This window comes from Drosophila montana, unplaced genomic scaffold, assembly GCF_035044405.1.
Source record: "Drosophila montana isolate Dmon_TW-CO22-7 unplaced genomic scaffold, ASM3504440v1 contig_3282_1, whole genome shotgun sequence".
NCBI lineage: Eukaryota > Metazoa > Arthropoda > Insecta > Diptera > Drosophilidae > Drosophila > Drosophila montana.
In genome coordinates this window covers 455,235-473,185 of record NW_026998166.1, presented here as the reverse complement: position 1 = coordinate 473,185, position 17,951 = coordinate 455,235, and the positions used below count along the sequence as shown (strand labels likewise).

At 37.9% G+C, this 17,951-nt stretch overlaps 1 protein-coding gene and 1 long non-coding RNA gene across 5 annotated transcripts in view; both read right to left on the bottom strand.

Annotated features, from left to right (window-relative positions):
- The window catches only part of LOC135434232 (uncharacterized), a 195,279-nt gene that overhangs the window by 25,519 nt on the left and 151,809 nt on the right, over positions 1–17,951 (bottom strand). For 3 of the 4 annotated variants that reach the window (XR_010437190.1, XR_010437192.1, XR_010437191.1), the window contains one exon: positions 6,907–7,077. The exons of the other annotated variant lie outside the window; for it this stretch is intronic. This is a non-coding gene — a long non-coding RNA (uncharacterized LOC135434232). The remainder of the gene's footprint in view (positions 1–6,906; positions 7,078–17,951) is intronic. 4 annotated transcript variants of the gene reach the window in all.
- Positions 13,873–15,781, bottom strand: LOC135434212 (cysteine-rich venom protein tigrin-like). Its single transcript, XM_064690710.1, has one exon. The coding sequence runs from the start codon at positions 15,717–15,719 to the stop codon at positions 14,823–14,825; it is 897 nt and encodes a 298-aa protein (XP_064546780.1). The 5' UTR covers positions 15,720–15,781; the 3' UTR covers positions 13,873–14,822.

Here is a 17,951-nt window from a genome sequence, read left to right as displayed (position 1 = left end):
ATGTGCCCTTGTATTTGAACTACCAATAAAAAAAAAGCTAGTGATGGATGCGTGACACGTGTTCAATTTAGTATTTAACACGATGAGTGTGTGACACGATTTCAAATGAAAATAAAAAATACGATGTTTGAACATGAAATAAATTTGATCTACTTTAAAAGCTGAGTATATTTGCTGACTAATTTTGATCGATAGTTATGGATATCAAGCGTTTAAATAAAAAAAAATATAGTAAGTATAAAATAGGTTTTAATAAATGAAAGTAATAACTATACTTTTATCGGAAATACAGAAGTTCTACTAATAGGTAAAATAAGCTCCAGATTAATATTATATTGGGATATTTCCAAATGATTTCTATATTAAATTTAATCCAATTAAGCTTGAAAACAAAAGTATTTGTGATTGATTAAGAGATCAACATATTTATTAATAATAGATCACTTCGATACTGGAACAAATTCTGCATTAAAAAGCTTTCTTTATATTTTGACAGGTGGTATTTTGTGAATAATTTAACCTTCACTTTCTGCTTCACTGTCAAAACGATACGAAATCATAATATGATAGATTTTTCGTGTCAACGTTCTTCTTTCCTTCAGTCTCTTTTTATCTTTAAAAACTATTTGAATACCCAAAATAATTCCTATATTCAGTTCATACTCTGCCATCTAAACGAATACATTAAATGATTATCGATTTATCGTGTCACGCGCTCATCTCTACTACAAGTGTCTAGCTACACATTTGTTGTGTCTTGTGTGCAGCTCACCCACTCGCTGCCAATCTGCCCCCGCTTCCAAGCTGCCCCGCCGCGTCACCGCACAGTCGCGCTGGCATTTTGCTAAATTTTTATTTGTTCCCACAGTTTGTCGCTTGGCATAAATACGTCGTTAGTCTCGGGCACTGGTACTGCTCCAGCTTCGGCTTCGGCTTCAGCTTCAGCTCTACTTGAACTGCGCGAGGAGAAAAAAAAAACTTGCAGGAAGCTGCCGCAAAAAGTTGAACTAGACAACAACTGCAACAGCAACAGCAACAACAACAACAAGTCGTCGTCGTCAATCCTAATAGTAATAGTAGTTACTGCCATACAAGCACGTTTAATGTTCTTGGAGGCGGCGCACAAAAAGAAGAACCCGAGCACACAAACGGGTGAAGCTTGCCCGACTCAAAGATACCCATTACTCCCTTTCCACATGCATATATAGAAAAACGTAGCAAGTAGCTGCTGCTGCACTCGCACCTGTTACATACACCTGCTCACATAACCAATATACCCCTTCAAATAAGTACAGGGTATACAGAAAAAAAAAAAAAAGAGTAAGCCCGTGTATCTTCTCGCTGAAGTGTCTTCTGTGAAAATGTTGCACAAGTGAAAACAGCAAATGGGTCGCCTTGTCAGTCTACTTACAACAGGCACTGTGAGCCACAAAAAGCAGTTGACCCACACGTTCCACGTTCGCGAACCCCTCCCACTACACAACGCCCGGCAGTTCGCAGTGCATGCACGCTGCTTTCTGTGCCCCCGTCGATTAGCTGCCAGTCGACGTCAATGTCTGTCGCCTGTTCCCTGGCTTAGCTGCCCGACACCCGTCCTGCCTACATGCCCCTGCCCCAGCCCCTGCCCCAGCCCCTCGCCCAGCCTCTGCTGTCATGTAAAGTCTTGCCGCCTGCCGTTGCACAATTGCTCATCACATTGAGCCACCACTCGCATGCTGCTCGCTCTGATTCTCTTGCCACTCAAAAATGAGAAATTGTCGCCGATTGTCAGTTGTTGCAACTTCCCTAGCCCCCTCTAGCTGAACGCCTCTGTCCCCCCACTAAGTACTTATAAATCAACTGAGGCTCATAACTTTGCCATTTTTTTGTTTTTTTCTGCAAACGTTCCGCGTTTAATGAAGTTTCGCCCAAGGGTTGGAGCGGACGCACCGAATGACGCAGAATTCAAGTCCCGACAGCCGCCTCAGGCTAATCCCGAGGCCACTTGAAGGGCATTAAAACATGTGCACGATTGGAGTTCTGCGGAGCTGCCCTTAAAGAGGATGTTTGCATTTACCATATTTATGCCATATTCAGTGCTTTTCTCTGTGCTGCGAGGTTCGAGTTCATTAAGCAGCTTTCATTTGAATGTGCCGCTAAATTGTTTTCAGCCTGTGCCAAGAGTTCCCCACAAAGGGGGGAATACAAAGAGAATCTCCCATACGAATCTTCCAACTGCAGGCCTAAACAGGAACGTTAGATTGGAGTTTCCGTTTTACGATCTTCGGGTTCTATTGGGGTATTATTATTATTTGTACCATAAAATCATCTGCTAAACTCTAGTCTTCGAAATAAATTCCATGACTTTTCTATAAATAATGTATAGAACCTGAGAAACTTTCGTTTATCTAGCTTCTCTGTGCACAGCACGTCTTGAAATACTCCCACGATTAACAATGCTGGAAGCGCCGCAACTAATTGTTTCATTTAACGAACTGCACTTGGCCCAAGCCACGACTCACTCATTGGCTCGGTCGACTCACTCGCTCAATGAGCACCCATATCCGGACTAAAACACATTTGGCTACCACTTAATTTGCAAATAGTGAAGCGAAAGCTGCAGGCGCTGCACGCTCTGAAGCTCTAAGAGCTACAGCCACAGCCACAGACAGACCCAGACCCAGACCCAAAATCGCAATTCCGATAAACATATTAGAAGAACTACGAAATACAATTACTTAACTCAAGCAGCGTACATAGGGGGGGGGGGGGGGGGAGTGGCAGCGGGAGGTAGTAGGTGCTGATGCTGCTAGTTTGTCAACCAATTTGAAAGGCCTCTGGGCAAAGTCGCGTGAGAATCTTTTTGCCACAAAAGAGGAAACAGCCAAAATGAAAACGAAGAACGGATAAAATATCAAGTAAGAGTCATCTAGCTAAGAGTGCCCGACTAGGAGCTACCCTAGGCCAGCTTCTAGCTGACTCTCCCCCAGTTTCAGGCTATGTGCTGACTATTGCACGATCATTTGGAAATCTTCAAGGCTTATAGATTGTATTCAATTGAAGCGAAAAACAAAATTAAAAATAATTTTTTTTGTGTTACCATAGGCCAATCAATACTGCAATTTGGTGTTAGTAGCTCTCATAATATAGGAGATATGCTCAATAAATTCAGACTAATTATCGATATTTATCGATTTCAGAAACTTTGTGAGTTACCGAAAAGAAAGTAAACTTGTCAAGCGCACAGCACATTTGGTTTTAGAGCGCTCACAATGCCTGAGAACTCTCTCAATGCTAAAAAGATAAGACCAAAAATCGATGTTTATCGATTTGAGAAAGTAATAGGATATTTTGAAAAGCAAATATGCTGGCCATGCGCACTGCGAATTTGCTGTTCAAAAATCTCTCAATGCCCACAAAAATAAAGACTAAATATCGATATTTATCGATTTAAAAAACTGCGAGGAATAAACGAAAAGGAAATTGTCTTGTCTTGTCTTTCGCCCAGATGCAGCTTAGATAGCTCTCTCAATGCTCAAGAAATTGAGACCAAACATCGATAGTTTTGAATAAATATACTTGTCTAAGATATACGATAAACTTATTATAGCTTCAAGCCTGTAGCTTTTATTGTTTTTGAGATCGAAGCATTGCTACAGACAGACAGCAGAACAAGTCTACCTTATGTGAAATGAGTTGCCTTCTTCTATCTGTTACACACACACGCATTAAGCTACTATACCCATTCTCACGGGTTTTTCATGCGTAGAGGGTATAAAGACGAGGCCAAAAGAAATGCAAAGTCACGCGCAAGATTTTTGGCCCCGAAGCGCAGGTCGTACGTTCAGGTTCAGTTTTCAGTTTTCAGCTTTGTTGCAATTGGTGCTGCGACTGTCGAACGCCGTTGTTGGCAACAAAATATGGTCAGAGCTGAGGCAACATTTTGGCCCTTAAAGCGCGGGCGTGCAAATAAATCTTGGCCACAATTGCGCCAAGGCAGCCGCAGCACAAGTGTCCCAAGGACCCCGCATGTCCTAGCCCATTCTTGGCCAATTTTGTCTGTATTGTCTCTGGGCTGGCCACAGATCACGGGCGCTTTAAACGCAGCTAAACAGTTTCATGGAATGCGCTGTGATTGAAGGCACACCGAACTATGCACAGATTGTCGAAGGAATCGCGTTCCCAATGCCAAATCAGGTTGCACTTGTGCAATAATAATGAACATGATCATGACGATGATCGTTTGATCAGTTGCATGTTCTATGGCTACATCAATTTATTTGTAGCCTTCTGCTCTTTCTTTTTTTTTCTTATTTATTTATTTTTTATTCATGTTGTCCACATGTTGTGACTTTGTTTGGCATACATAATAACAACGACAAGGGGCAAGTCGATAGATCACTGACTGATCATCAATTCGCTGACTGTCTGTCATTGTTGTTGTTTCTGTTGTTGTTGTTCTTGTTGTTGCTGTTGTTGTTGCTTGCTGCCTGGCTAATGATCGTCATGAGTTTTATTTTGTTTGGCATGTTTATCTGCATCTTTCATGTTCGCATGTAATTTACTTTTGCCCGTCGATCAGTGATCTGTGCTGATCTCTCCCGCTCCCTCTCATCGTGTCTCTCTCTGCCTGTTCTTTAAACCTAATTAGCTTTTTGACTTCTTGTCGCTGTCGCTGTCGCTGTCTCTGATTTCATGTTGTCGATCTGAGTGATCTTCTTTGGCTTTGTCTACACGTCCAAGCGATCTTCGCGTCAATTGTTCATGAGAAATAAAACGTGCTTTTTCCTTAAGTGCTTAAATGGAAATTCAAGTGGAATTAGCCGTCTAACAAGCGGACAATTATAGACCAACAGACATTAGCGATCGTTCGTTTAGCGATCACTTTGAGAATTGATCGAGAAACGTTCAAGCATCACTTTTTAAAGCACTTTTATTGGCTGCAAATATTTTTTTCAGCTTTGTGCTGACTGACCATTTAATTGGTGTACAACCCACTTGGTAGAATACGACGAGGTTGTGCGGAATTCCGTTTACAAGGGTAGAAAATAGGTGGAAAGAGTCAAGATCTAACATTTATAGATACTTGATACTGAGATGAAAGTATCTCTCTTAGTATTTTCCTCCTCCCCCCGTGGAAAACTAAAAGAAAATATGACAGGGCTGGGCAAAGCTGATTAAATACAGCTAGCTTTATATAAAATGAACTGCGTAAGACAAACTCTTTATATTATTCACGAATTTCCACATATCATAATAGATCTGCTATCCGAAGGGCCGATCGACAGACAAAGACAAATTGCCGCATTAAGCGATAGCCGATCTAAGGGAAATAACAACAATTAATTTAATTTGCATTTGTTAAAAACTCAACAAGAAATAGCCGAAATTTTTGGCATGCATATACAAAATATACATATATATATATCTATAGTATCTATTTATGCAAATGGAGAGCCCCAACAAATTGTGGATACAACAAATACAACATGCCCAACAAGGCGGCACGGGGCACTATCAAAGCCAAATACAAAATAGTTGTCGGCATGCGATTTTATTGACCATTTCAGATTCAATTAGGGGTAATTTAATTTCAATAATAACTCGATATGTGGCCAGCACAAGCGACACACACACGTACACATACGCATGAACTCGCAAGCTCACAGCACGCATTCAAAAGATACATAGATACAATTTTGTATCTCATCTTGTCTGCGGTTTTATGTGCTGCTCTTGATGGCTCTGCGCTACAAGCTTTTGGGCGCATTTCTGTTGCATGTTGGTTACAGTTAGAGCCAAATGTAGTTGTTGTTGTTGTAGAAATATAACTCGTTTTTTGGCCACAGCGACCATAGCCAAATGCTGATTTGAATTTTGCGTGTGGTAAATGCTTTCAAAATTAGTGCGCATTGCAGTTTTTTCAGTCTCGTTTTTTTCTTTTTCTTTTGATTAAGCCCGATTAAGTCGCTATGTGGTTCATGTTGGCCTAATGAATATGTGTGTGAATTGTGACTTGTACTCCCCATGGTACTTCTAAATGTAATCGCTTGATTGGGCAATGTTTGTGCCCCACAATTAAGCATTCTGCATGAGTATGTAAGGCAACATTTATATTATTCACAAACATAGTTGATTTAAATGAGTGCAGAAATAATAATTACGATTAACGCTTCTTCCTCTCCTTCATACTTTATCCCTTCTTTCACTCTTCTTCTATCTTTCCTGCTGTTAAAGTTACAAGGTACTTTAGCATCTTGTTATAATTGTCTACTCATAAATGCCTTAAACTCAAGCAATTTGCATCTAATGTTGCGATAGTCGTGAGCTTAAATGAATAATGAAATTTATTCATTGTCTCTCTCATTCACTCTCTCTCTCTTAATTTCTTTAAGTTTTTCCTGTTAAAGTTACAAGGAACTTTAGCATTTTGTCATATTCGTCGATAACTATTTACGCAACTAATAAGGTGGTGTCAACTTTTCGACAGCACCTTGTCACATCCTAAAAATTAGCTAACAGGAGGATTAATAGAACGTAAGTTTATGTCAAATTTATCGTTATACTCTTCAGAGCTTTGTTGCTTGTTAACAATAAGCTAACAGGGGGTTTAATGGAACGTTAGTTCATGTCAAATTTAACTTTTTATTTATTTTTATTCCAAAAACAAAAGCATTTAATCTGAGTTGACAGTACCTGTGTTCTCTAGATCTACCTGTCTGTTTAACATATTTGTAGTGCACCTTAATGATTATGTTTAGAAACTGGCACATGAGCTTATTAGCTCAAATTCCAGCTGTCTGCCCCTCGTCAGGTATTTTTTAATTTCTATGCTCGATTTCAGCTAATTTGTTCGTCACTTGACCACAAAAAAAAAATGCCAAAATACAAAATTTTTTTTATATTTTTGTTATGGGACTCGCTTACCTGCGTCTGTTGACTCTTGACCGCGCAGCTTGTGTGCTGTGTGTGTTTGTGTGTTAACTCGGGTTGCTTTTTGTGTCGCGTGCAGCGAGCGCCGACGTCTGCGTGTTGCCCCCGTTCGCGCAGTGTTACCCCATTGTTGAGGGCTTCGCATTTTGATGTCGACCCCGGCACCTGCGAAAACAAAGAGCGACACGCAAATGCATTTTTAAATTTGTTGTTATTATTGTTGTTGTTGCGTTTTGTTTGCTTTGCGGTATTTGAAAAACGCAACAACAAAAGCAAAATAAAACAAATAAATGGAAAAACTTGAAAATTGGCGCCGGTGCGTGCAGCCGTTTGCGGTTAAAAACCAAATTTCAAATCGAACAAAACGGACAAAATTATGATACAATATTTATGGCGGCAACAAAGAGATACCAAAACCAACAACAGCAATAACAATAAGAAGAAGAACAACAAACGGCAGCCGTGAAAATGTAGCTGTTGCGGCCTTTTGGCCACGCACACACAGACACACACGCACACATTGTATCTATGTTAATTAATTAACAATTAATTAAGCGAAACAGCAAGAACAACAACGCCAGCTACTTCATCGATGACGTCCCTAATGGTTAATGATGAGTTTTGGATTTGGGTTTGGCCTCGTTTCAAAGCGGACAGCAGGGCTCTGGGGCCAGCTCTGGCCCTTTGTCTTTGCCTTTGTCTCTGGCCACGGTTGGCGTGCCTAAACAAAATTGTTTGGAGCCAAGCAGAGCAGCCGCTTTCAAGCTGCCGTCTGCAGCTTCGTGCGGGTGCATGCGTGCTCCAAACGCATAGCCAACAAAATACCCAACCCCAAGAAAGAAAACAAAAACAGTCCACTTCAGTCTGGAGTCTGTCGTGTGGTTGTTGTTGTTGTTGTTGTCGTTATCAGCGCGTATATCAAATGCGGGACAGCTTTTTATTAGCTTTTTTATGCGTTGACTCCTTTGCTTGCCCCAGCAACAACAACAACAACAACCCTAACAACAACAACTGAAGCATATGAAATTGATTAATACAGCATGATAAATATTTTCGATTTCTTATTTTATCTATTTTTTGGATTTTTTTTTTTTAAAGATTTTCGTTTTTTTCTATTAATTTTTTCTTTTACAATTTGTGTTGTGCACGATATCGGTTAAGCCCATGATGTATAGTTTTTCGATAAGTTAAACATATATTTTTTTTGGTTTGAGAAATTTGTTTCGGACATTTTCGACCAGCCTCTGATGTTGTATACAGAAAATTGAGGCGCGGCAAAAAGAATATTTACAAAAATCCATTTAACAAAAATTTGATAAAGTATCTAATGAATTTTATCCGTATGCATGAAGAAAATAATTAAAAGATATTTGAGAAAGCAGAAAATGCTTCAATTTGATCGAAGCAGAAAAAAACTGATACCGAAATTATTTATATACATTTTTAATACATTTCCTAATATCTACAAAAAAGGAACGCTTGGATATAAATCTAAAATTGTATTTATTTAAAATGCGTTGCATGTAAAAGTAGAAGAAATAAATAAGAAAAATAGTTAAAAGAAAAATAAAACTAAAATATTTATGAATATAAATTTAAAAGTAAAGATCGGAGACCAAATAAATTTCTTTAGCGGTTGCCAGGGCCCTGGCTGAGCCCATTACAGGGAGGCGCCCCCCAAGGTTACACCTCTGTGACCTATCTACTAGGCGAATCACATGAATGACTTAATTAAGCTATGTCCTCAATCATTTTATCATTGCTATGTCCAATTCATTGTAATCCCATCATTGTAAATACCATATAAGCTACCAAGTTGTAACGATAACCTTATCTTAGTCTTTCGCTTGGTAAAGATCATACAAAAATAAATTAATTAAAAAAAAATTAAAATAAATCTTTAGGACAAGCTACAATACCAAAAAAATCACAAATAAAATTCAGACAAGAAAAGTGAACAAATTTTGAGAAAGCTGAAAAATACTTGAATTTGAATAAAAAAACTTGTATCTAAAGACAGTTTAACCCCAAATCTAGAGCCAAAAAGAAACCAAGCGAGCAATTTAATTAGCTATGTTTCTTCTGTCCAGCCAAAAGCTTTAAGCACTCGCATACCAATTGCTCAGCCACATACAAATTCAATTAAAATACACACACACACACACTCAGAATCCCAGTTGTGAGTGCTTAACAAGCAGCTCGTATCTAACACACCTTCAGCTTTGGAGAGCTCAGCAGCAGCAGCAGCTCGCAGCGCGCGCGCCATTTAACAAGTGCAAAATCTGCGTATAAATCTTCTAATCTCTGGCCCAAATCGCGGACAACAAACACAAGCCAACGCCTTAGCACCTAGGCGGACAAAAAGCACGAGAAGAACAAGCTGAAAATCAAGCCAAAAGGGTAGCTGACTGGCTGGCAAAGGTTGAGAGGTTGAGGGGGGTGTCTGTGGCAATTTGTAGGTTATGCCTTAGAATGGGGCAACGCGTCTGGTTCGTGTCGTCGCCAACAACTAAAAATGAATCAAATTAGAATGCTTGCCAAGCCCAGGCATGGCCAGCAGAACGACTTCCGGCCGAAAGTGAACTTTCGAAAAAGGGTTAAAAACAAGTCGCGTCCAGGCCATAAAATTATTTGGGTGAGGCATCTTTGCTCTTAGCTGGTTACAGGGCGGGTGTGTGTGTGTGTGTGGCTGGGTGTGCGTGTGTGTGGGTGTAACACAAATTGCTCGCATGTCTGCGCAGTTTTATGACACTGGCAATCGAAACTTGTGGCAGTTAATTAATATTATGTGCTGTGCGTGACTGTGTGTGAGTGTGCCTGTCTGTGTGTGTGTGTATGTGTGTGTGTGTGTATTATGTGTTTGCACAAATCCTGGATATTTGCCAAGCCTTAAGCATTTGCACAATGATTAATTCGTCACTTGATACGAACTGAATTAATTATACTTAATGCAAATTTAGAAATAAAATAATCAAATTAGTCATTGATAAAATCATCAACTATTCAATATGGCAAATGAAATACTAAATATTTAGATAATAGCTTCAACATATTTCGTAAGGAAGGAAATGTATTAAACAAATCTATAAATAATGATTTATGATTATTATTGAACTATAATTGATTGTGGATTGGATACAAAATAAAACTAAAATGGAAATCGACTGTGTTTGCGAAAGATTAAAATACTTTAGTCTGGAAATTAAAGTATCCTAACTAAACTAACATTTAGGCGATTTTTATAAAATATATATGTATATAAAGTATTATTTTTTTATATAAGTAGAAGATATACATATAAAATATAAAAATATCTTATGAAAAGAATTTATATTTTCATATTATGAATGAATTGTTCTTAAATTAAAAAAAGTACAAATAATAGTGGGATTTAAAAGTAATAATATTTTTGAAACAAAAAAATATTCATAAATGTAATGTTGATAAAAATCTGTTTAGGTTTGACAAAGTTATAAGTGTTTAAAATATTAATATAAAAATATTAAATAAAATAAAAAAATATTTATATAAAAATATGAAAACCTGAAGATAAATGTATATTGTATAAAAATATATATAAAAATATTAAACCCACAAGAAAATTGTATTTTTTAAACAGCGGGTATTTCAAATACAAAATTATAAATCAATACAAAATTGGTAATCAGCTTAAAAGAAACGAAATTTCAAAGCCTAATAAACCTTTACTATTTACTTACGCCTTTTTCAATAACATTCTGTTTCCCTTACTTGCATTCATTTATCAAACGTAAGCACCTGAAAACACACAAATCACTAAAAAAAAAAAATGCAAACCAATTAAATTAAAAATTGTCAGTTGGGGCAGAGCAGCGAAGAGCTGCTACAGCAGGGAGAACAACAATTGGAGCCGTGTTAACAGCCACGCCCAATTGAATTGATGCCAGTCAAAGAGGTCATAAAATTGCCGCGTAATGCTGCCAGATCGATGCCCCAAGTGGCGCGTTCACGTGGCGCGCAGCGACTTTCAACTTTTCATGTCAAATCTTTTAAGACTCATCAACATCATTTAGTCGACGGCATGATAAATGATGCACATGTCCAGGCATCTATTTTTTACGCCCCGATTTAAGTTCATTCTTTTAGTTAGCGGAAGTCGTCTTCAAACACTGCAAAAGTGCACATCATCATCATCATTATCAACATCATTGGTTTGATAATAATCATGTTGCAAAAGTCGCCACACTCCATACAAGGATAACTAAAGGAACTCAAAACTTTTGCTTGCCAAAAAAAAAAAGAAGGAAATAAACCAAATTTATGATTACTTTTCTGGGAAACGCTGTGTGTGTGGAAACTGTGAGAAGGGCTGTATTTTTGTTGTTGTTGTGGAAGTTATGAGTCTGCGTTGTCTCAATGGGAGCGCATGAATTAACCGCAACACTTATCACTAAGCGCAGCGGGAATTTAAGAATGCTCCAATTCTTGGGAAAACGCACTTCGGTTGCCTAAACGTTTGCAGTTTGTTTTCTATACTCTGCTAACCGGTCAAAGTGGGCATATACTGTGTATGTGCAATGTCTAAAGACAAAATTTGTGATATAAATATATTTGTGATCCAATATTCTTGGGAAGTTTTTACATCTTAACCAATCCTCATAGGCTTTTGTGCCTCAGACTGAATTATATGGCACTCCTCATATAAAGTTTCTTAAACTTTAGATGTTCAATTTTCGAGTTTTAGAAATTTATTTTGACAACAAAATATGAAGCTTGACCAGAAAAGTACATTATTAAATGTAGTTTAATAGATTTAATATTTAACAAAATGGGTTTAGAATATTTCTTTAGTTCAATTTTAAACATAATAACATAAATAAACATATAAATATATATAAAAAAATATTTACATTAATATAAATAATTTATAAAAAATGTAACACGCAAACAGAGCATCATCACAGTCGTGAGTTTTGTTTCCTTTTACGCAATGCTGTTTATTGTATTCTCTGCCTAAATGGAGCACACAGTGGGCACAGCTGGAGCATATAGCTGCAAAGCGTCGACGTTTATGCGAGCATACAAATATATATATATACTCATATATATCAGATGATAAATGATGTTATACGCAAATTTGTTTATGAGCGCAGCTTTGTAATTGATGGCTGCACTTCCCAGCCAAAATGGTCGACTAGGTCAGCTTGTGAGCTTGCTTGTTAATTCTTGTCAAAGCTTAAGCCTTGATTTCAAAGCATAGTTAGAGATTGGCTGCAGTTGCAGTCGTTAACTGTTTTAATGGGACGCTAAAATCAACGCTAATGACTCAATTTGGCTTGGCCGAAACGGGCACAAACTAGGCCCATAAACTTGCCCGCAAGGAGCTTACATAAAACTGAGCCGCAACCCTATGCAAATAAATCAATATTTAAATTTTATTAGCCGTCAGCCCTGGGGCGTGCAGCACGGGGCGCGGGGCACGGTGCACGGGGCACGGGGCGTATGCGCTCTATCAGCAAACGAACAAATGAATGTTTGCTGCCTTGTAAATAATTGTTAATGGCCACATAAATAAAAACAAACACGCGCTGAGGTATAACTCGGCTGCTTGTTAAACAAATATTTGCATTAACCACTGATTTACACACACACTCACACGAATACACACACACGCGCGCTATACGTGTGTGTATTGGGTTTGCTACGAAACAAGCTAAATTTGCGGCTTAATATATTAAAAACAAAAATTAAAGCTTGTGAGGAATGTGATTTGTTGCAAATAAATAAAAAATATTATAGAGTATAAAAAGAAATAATTCAAATTGAGAATAAAATTAAAACTATTTTAAAATGTAGGAAATTTAAGGCAAAATTCAGCAAAACTTTAGATTACATTCCGTATCCGGAAAAACTCTTACATTCTATCAGAATTTTCACAGCATTACATTGGCAAAGATTAAATAAAATTTTAATATATATTTTATATATTTTATTACAAAATAAAAAGCGTTCTGCTTCTTATTCGGTTAAGTTAATTTAAAGCCTTCGAATAATTGAATGTATTATATATTTTTATTTATTTTACATTATTTAAAATATTATACAACTATTTATTAACTGAATTAAGTCTTAATATTTTGTGGTTAAATAAATTGTGTTCTGTAGAAAACAAAACCCATTAACTCTCTCCCAGCTATAGTTGAGCATAAATCGTTGATTATTTCTGTTATAATTTAAAAAAATCTAGATAATAGCTAACTCTTTACATGAGTTAATCCAGTCTGACTACTTAAGCTCTATTCTAGCTAAATAAAAGTCAGCTCATAATCTTTTACTTCTCACATAAATATGGCGATACTTTGCTAAGCGTGCACAACAACTACTTCTACTTAATGTATAATATATAGAGATAGATGTTTATTTTTATTGACAAATTACTCTATCAAAAAGCGAGCATCTAACAGACCAAAACTATAAAAATAGTTTGAATTTCTTTTTTTTTCGCATGCTTTTGCTTATAATAATAAGTGTGTGCGAGTCGAGAGGGAGAGTGAGGGGGAAGGCGAGGAAATATGTATATATATGACTGTCGGGTAATGATAAACATTTTGTTGTTCCTTGGCTTTTTACTTGGGTGGGTAATGGCACTCGTATGTAATGATTATGGGGCCACTTTTCTCATAAAAATTCAAGCGGCAGACTCAATGGTGATGACCATGGTTGGGAGCGAGTGAGCTGATGATGTCAAAACAAGCAACAAATTAGACTGGCAACAACAAAAACAACCACAACAACAGCAACAGCAACAACAACAACAACAACAACAACAACAACAACAACAACAACAACAACATTGAGTAAAGCACACACTTGAATTGAATCATTGATAAACAAGCGACGGCTTCTATTGCCTTTGATTATGCTGCTCGTGGAGAGTTTTCCAGGGTTTCTGTTCGGGCCCAATCTCGATTATGCAGAAAGTATTTTGCCAACACATCTGGGCCCAGAGACCACATAATAATCATTATATTTTATTATATATATTAACACGAGAGCGAACCCCACACGAAATCAACTTTAGCAAATTTTCGTCTACCATCCGAATTTCCCCCAAACTTGGGGGTTACAAAAAGAAGTTGCACGCCTCAATCGTCGTTTGTTTTATCAACCGAAAATGCTCCAATAACAAAACAGCATTTTGCCCAGAGCCAGACAGTAGGAGGCTCCCAAGGGAGTAGGGGGTGTGAAAGGTGAAGAGTGTGGGTAAAAGAGCTGGCGGTTAGGGGCTTGGAAAAGTCGACGCTTTCGGCGAGTTTTCGCTTTGGTTACCCGTCGCTTCTTGATTTGCTAATTCCGTGGGTGTGTTTTCTCGGGCATTAAGACAAGCCAAAACGGGCGCCCCCCTTTATACATATATATCTTCTTTTTTTTTTTTTTGTTCGGGTTTTGCGTTTCCTTTTGAAATCGAATGCGTCTCTCCCGCCCTTGCCGGGTGCTGTTCGGTGTCTTTCAAGTTGTCTGTCTGACTGACTGTCAATTGGTTTCTTGTGAAACTGAAATGAATAGCACAAGCTCTTTTGGGCATTTCCTCTTACGTTTTAATTTTATTAAATTAATTAAATATTTGGAGTGCTCTGTGTATTTGAATTGTGAGCAGAAGCCATGCTCAAAGTAGTTTCAGTTGGAGCTTGGGTAAGTTTTTGCTTTAACTGGTTGAGAATTATAAGGTTAAGAAATTCAGAAACGATTAAAGTTCCGCCAATGGCGAGCTTATTGAGAATAAACACAAAATTAGCTTGGCGAGCTTTCATATAAAAATCTCTAGAGACTATTGAGAGATATTGAGATCCTTCGTTTGATCTGCGGACCTTTTAACCAAACCTTGACAGAAGCAATAGCGATCCCATTCTATACCAATGTTCTTCAATTTGTTACACACGAGAAAAGCGAAAATTATAAAATATAAATAATATAAACAATAACAAGAACATGTTCCACGCACTGAACTTAGTTATCAAGGCGCCACCCACCTCGATATCAATACCGCAGAGGCTGGTGAAAAGCAGAGAGCATATGTATCGATTATTGGGACAGACGCAGCTCTCGTCCGCCTTCAAATAAGTAAACTGGGCTTTAAGGCTTTCGTTGACGGCCGGATAATAATAGCAGACAATGAAGATGCCTTCAAACATGATCGCTGCACTGCAGCCAATAAATTGTAAGCTCGGCCAGATTAGCTGGGTTAAGTTACCCATTTTGCCTTTAAGCTGCTCCGTGAGTAAATCTTCCGATGTGATCTTGATACTGCCCAATTCCAAAAACCAATGCCGCACCATTCGTCCCTCCCATTCTTTGAGCTGCGCGAAGTGCTTGCGGGGCACAAACACCGTGTTTTGACCCACTCGATAGCCGTTAAGGCCGATAATCAGGCAGGTGTCCCGGTACGGCCGGCACAGATGCAAATACTGCTCGGCCATGTGCTGCAAGTGCATATTCCAATAGACCAGATTCATATTAGAGAGCTTCTTGTCGTAGGCCACTTTGTTGCGCAATCCGTTGTGCACATGCACCATATTCGATCGGGATTTTGGGGTAACGGGTACGAGCACAAAGCGTTTGCAATTTGGTGACACTTTCATCGGATCCTTGGCGCACAGGAAATTCGGTTTGCCATCCAAGCAGCTGGCGTTTTGCGGACAAATTGTCGTCTTGCTACCGAAGTTGAAATAATACGGATTGTCCAGATCCTCTTCATCATGATCTTCTGCTTCGTGACCAAGTACCCGACCTATATAAGTGAGCACAACCAGCACTATTACAATTTTCATATTTTATATAGATATCGACATCCGAGTATTATTGGAAAGGTCACTGAACTTCAAAATTTTTTGTGAGTATCAAAATCTTTTGGGATAGATTGAATGATGTCGAATAATAATTATAATAATATCTAATAATAACTTTATTGAAATAATAATGATGATGATAATGCCAATGATAACGATAATGATAATGATATTGATAATGGTAGTGATCATGATAATTCTAATGCTAATGCTAATGCTAATGTTAATGCTAATGATAATGCTAGTGCTAATGCTAATGCTAATGCTAATGCTAATGCTAATGCTAATGCTAATGTTAATGCTAATGATAATGCTAATGTTAATGCTTATGCTTAATGCTAATGCTAATGCTAATGCTAATGCTAATGCTAATGTTAATGCTAATGCTAATGCTAATGCTAATGCTAATGCTAATGTTAATGTTAATGTTAATGCTAATACTAATGCTAATGCTAATGCATATGATAAGTATACTGATAATGATAATGATAAAGACTACAATAATATTAAAAAATAAATAAAATAACTAAATTATATTAAATAAATTTAGAAAAGGGTTATGTGTGGCAGACATTGATTTTCTATTGAAATAAAAATAAATCCCACAAATAGGATACAATTTAGCTGCCCACCTGTCACATATTCGCCACGATGCATGCACAAAACTTGGGCTATAAATTGAAAAAGTAAATTTTATGTGGATTTTCTTGAGCCAGCGCCATGCGGAAAATATAATTCAATTCCCTTGTAAGGAGCGTAGGGTGGCAATGCAATATGTTTATCAGTATATTGATTTTCAGCATTGAAAACAAACATGTTTGCCCCATGGATTTGCTTGATTGCAACATGCTACACACACACACACACACACACACCATCTGCCAAATGTATCCACATGCCGCACAATTCAGAATTCCCCTCTTTGAAAGCCCTTAAAGACTTATGTCAAATGGCAGCAGATCAAATATCCTGTGGTTAAAATGCGATTCAGTGATAAATGCGACACACATGCCACTAACAAGTTGGGGAAGGCGGGGAGTTTGGGACAAACAAACAAACAAATACAAGGAACAAACCGAGGGGTAACCCAGGGCACAGCCAAGACTCTTGGCAAGGTTAGCAATGGGGTCATTTGTGCCCGTCACGCGCCCCACGCATAATGCATGCCGGGCCATCAATATGGCGGCCGCACGCCCTGTCCTGGTCCATATTCTAGACTTTAGTAAACCCCTTCCGGTATCGGGGAAAACTTCTTGCACGTTCTCACAGCTAGGGTCGATGCCATTAGTTTTGCTCGGGTTCGGGTTTTGGTCCATGACTGTGTTTGCGGTCGAAATTAAATTGCAATTTCAAACTTGCTTTAGCCAGTTTCATTTTTATGGGATTTGCGTTGCGCCACGCTTTGTTGCAACCATTTCCCCACCGATCCTAAGCCCTTACTCAATCCACAAACACACACACGCACACACACACACACACACACACACAAAATCGACTGCGGCTACGTGCAAAGTGCAGTAAAAGTTTTGCCAGCCACCGTTAAATGGATAAATGTTTGGGGCTTGGGGTTGGGGTTTGGGTTGGGGTTTGGGTATGGAATAGGTGGATAAGTGTATCCTGGTGTTCTCAGTTACCGTTACGCTTAATGCATTTGATTGCACTCGTTGTGTCATCAGCTCTCTGCTTCTTTTTCTTTCTCTTCCTATGCGCTATCAGACTATAAAAACAATTCATTTCTGTGCTAGGATGTCGCTAGTGAGAGGGTATTATGAATATTATGCCATGAAAAAGACATTATTAGCCTATAGTTATCCATTAGTTATATGCTGTTTCGAGAAAGATATTTTCTTGCTCCCTTTTTAATCTCATGATTAGCGAATGCTTAATGCAATTAGCATTGGTTTTTTTGTTAATCAATAGTCCTTAGATATTAATATTGGAACTACATAGGTTATGGTATAGTATTTCGAAGTATATGAAGAAGAATATGAAGAGACTTTTTAGATTTAAATTAATCCATCTTACAAATTTATTTTAAAGCTAATCATATACATACATATATAGTATTTAGGTAAAAATGTATTTCGAATTATTTCAAGAAGAACATAAAGGAACTTGTCAAATTTAAATTATTTCGAATATATACAACTTTTTGATTTATTTCTCATTAAGTTACCGCAAGTAAAGTGAGCTTTGCCGGCATTTAGTTAACCT

Coding starts and splice junctions, on each gene's coding strand:
- LOC135434212 (XM_064690710.1), bottom strand. CDS start 15,719: ATGAAAATTGTAATAGTGCTGGTTGTGCTCACTTATATAGGTCGGGTA.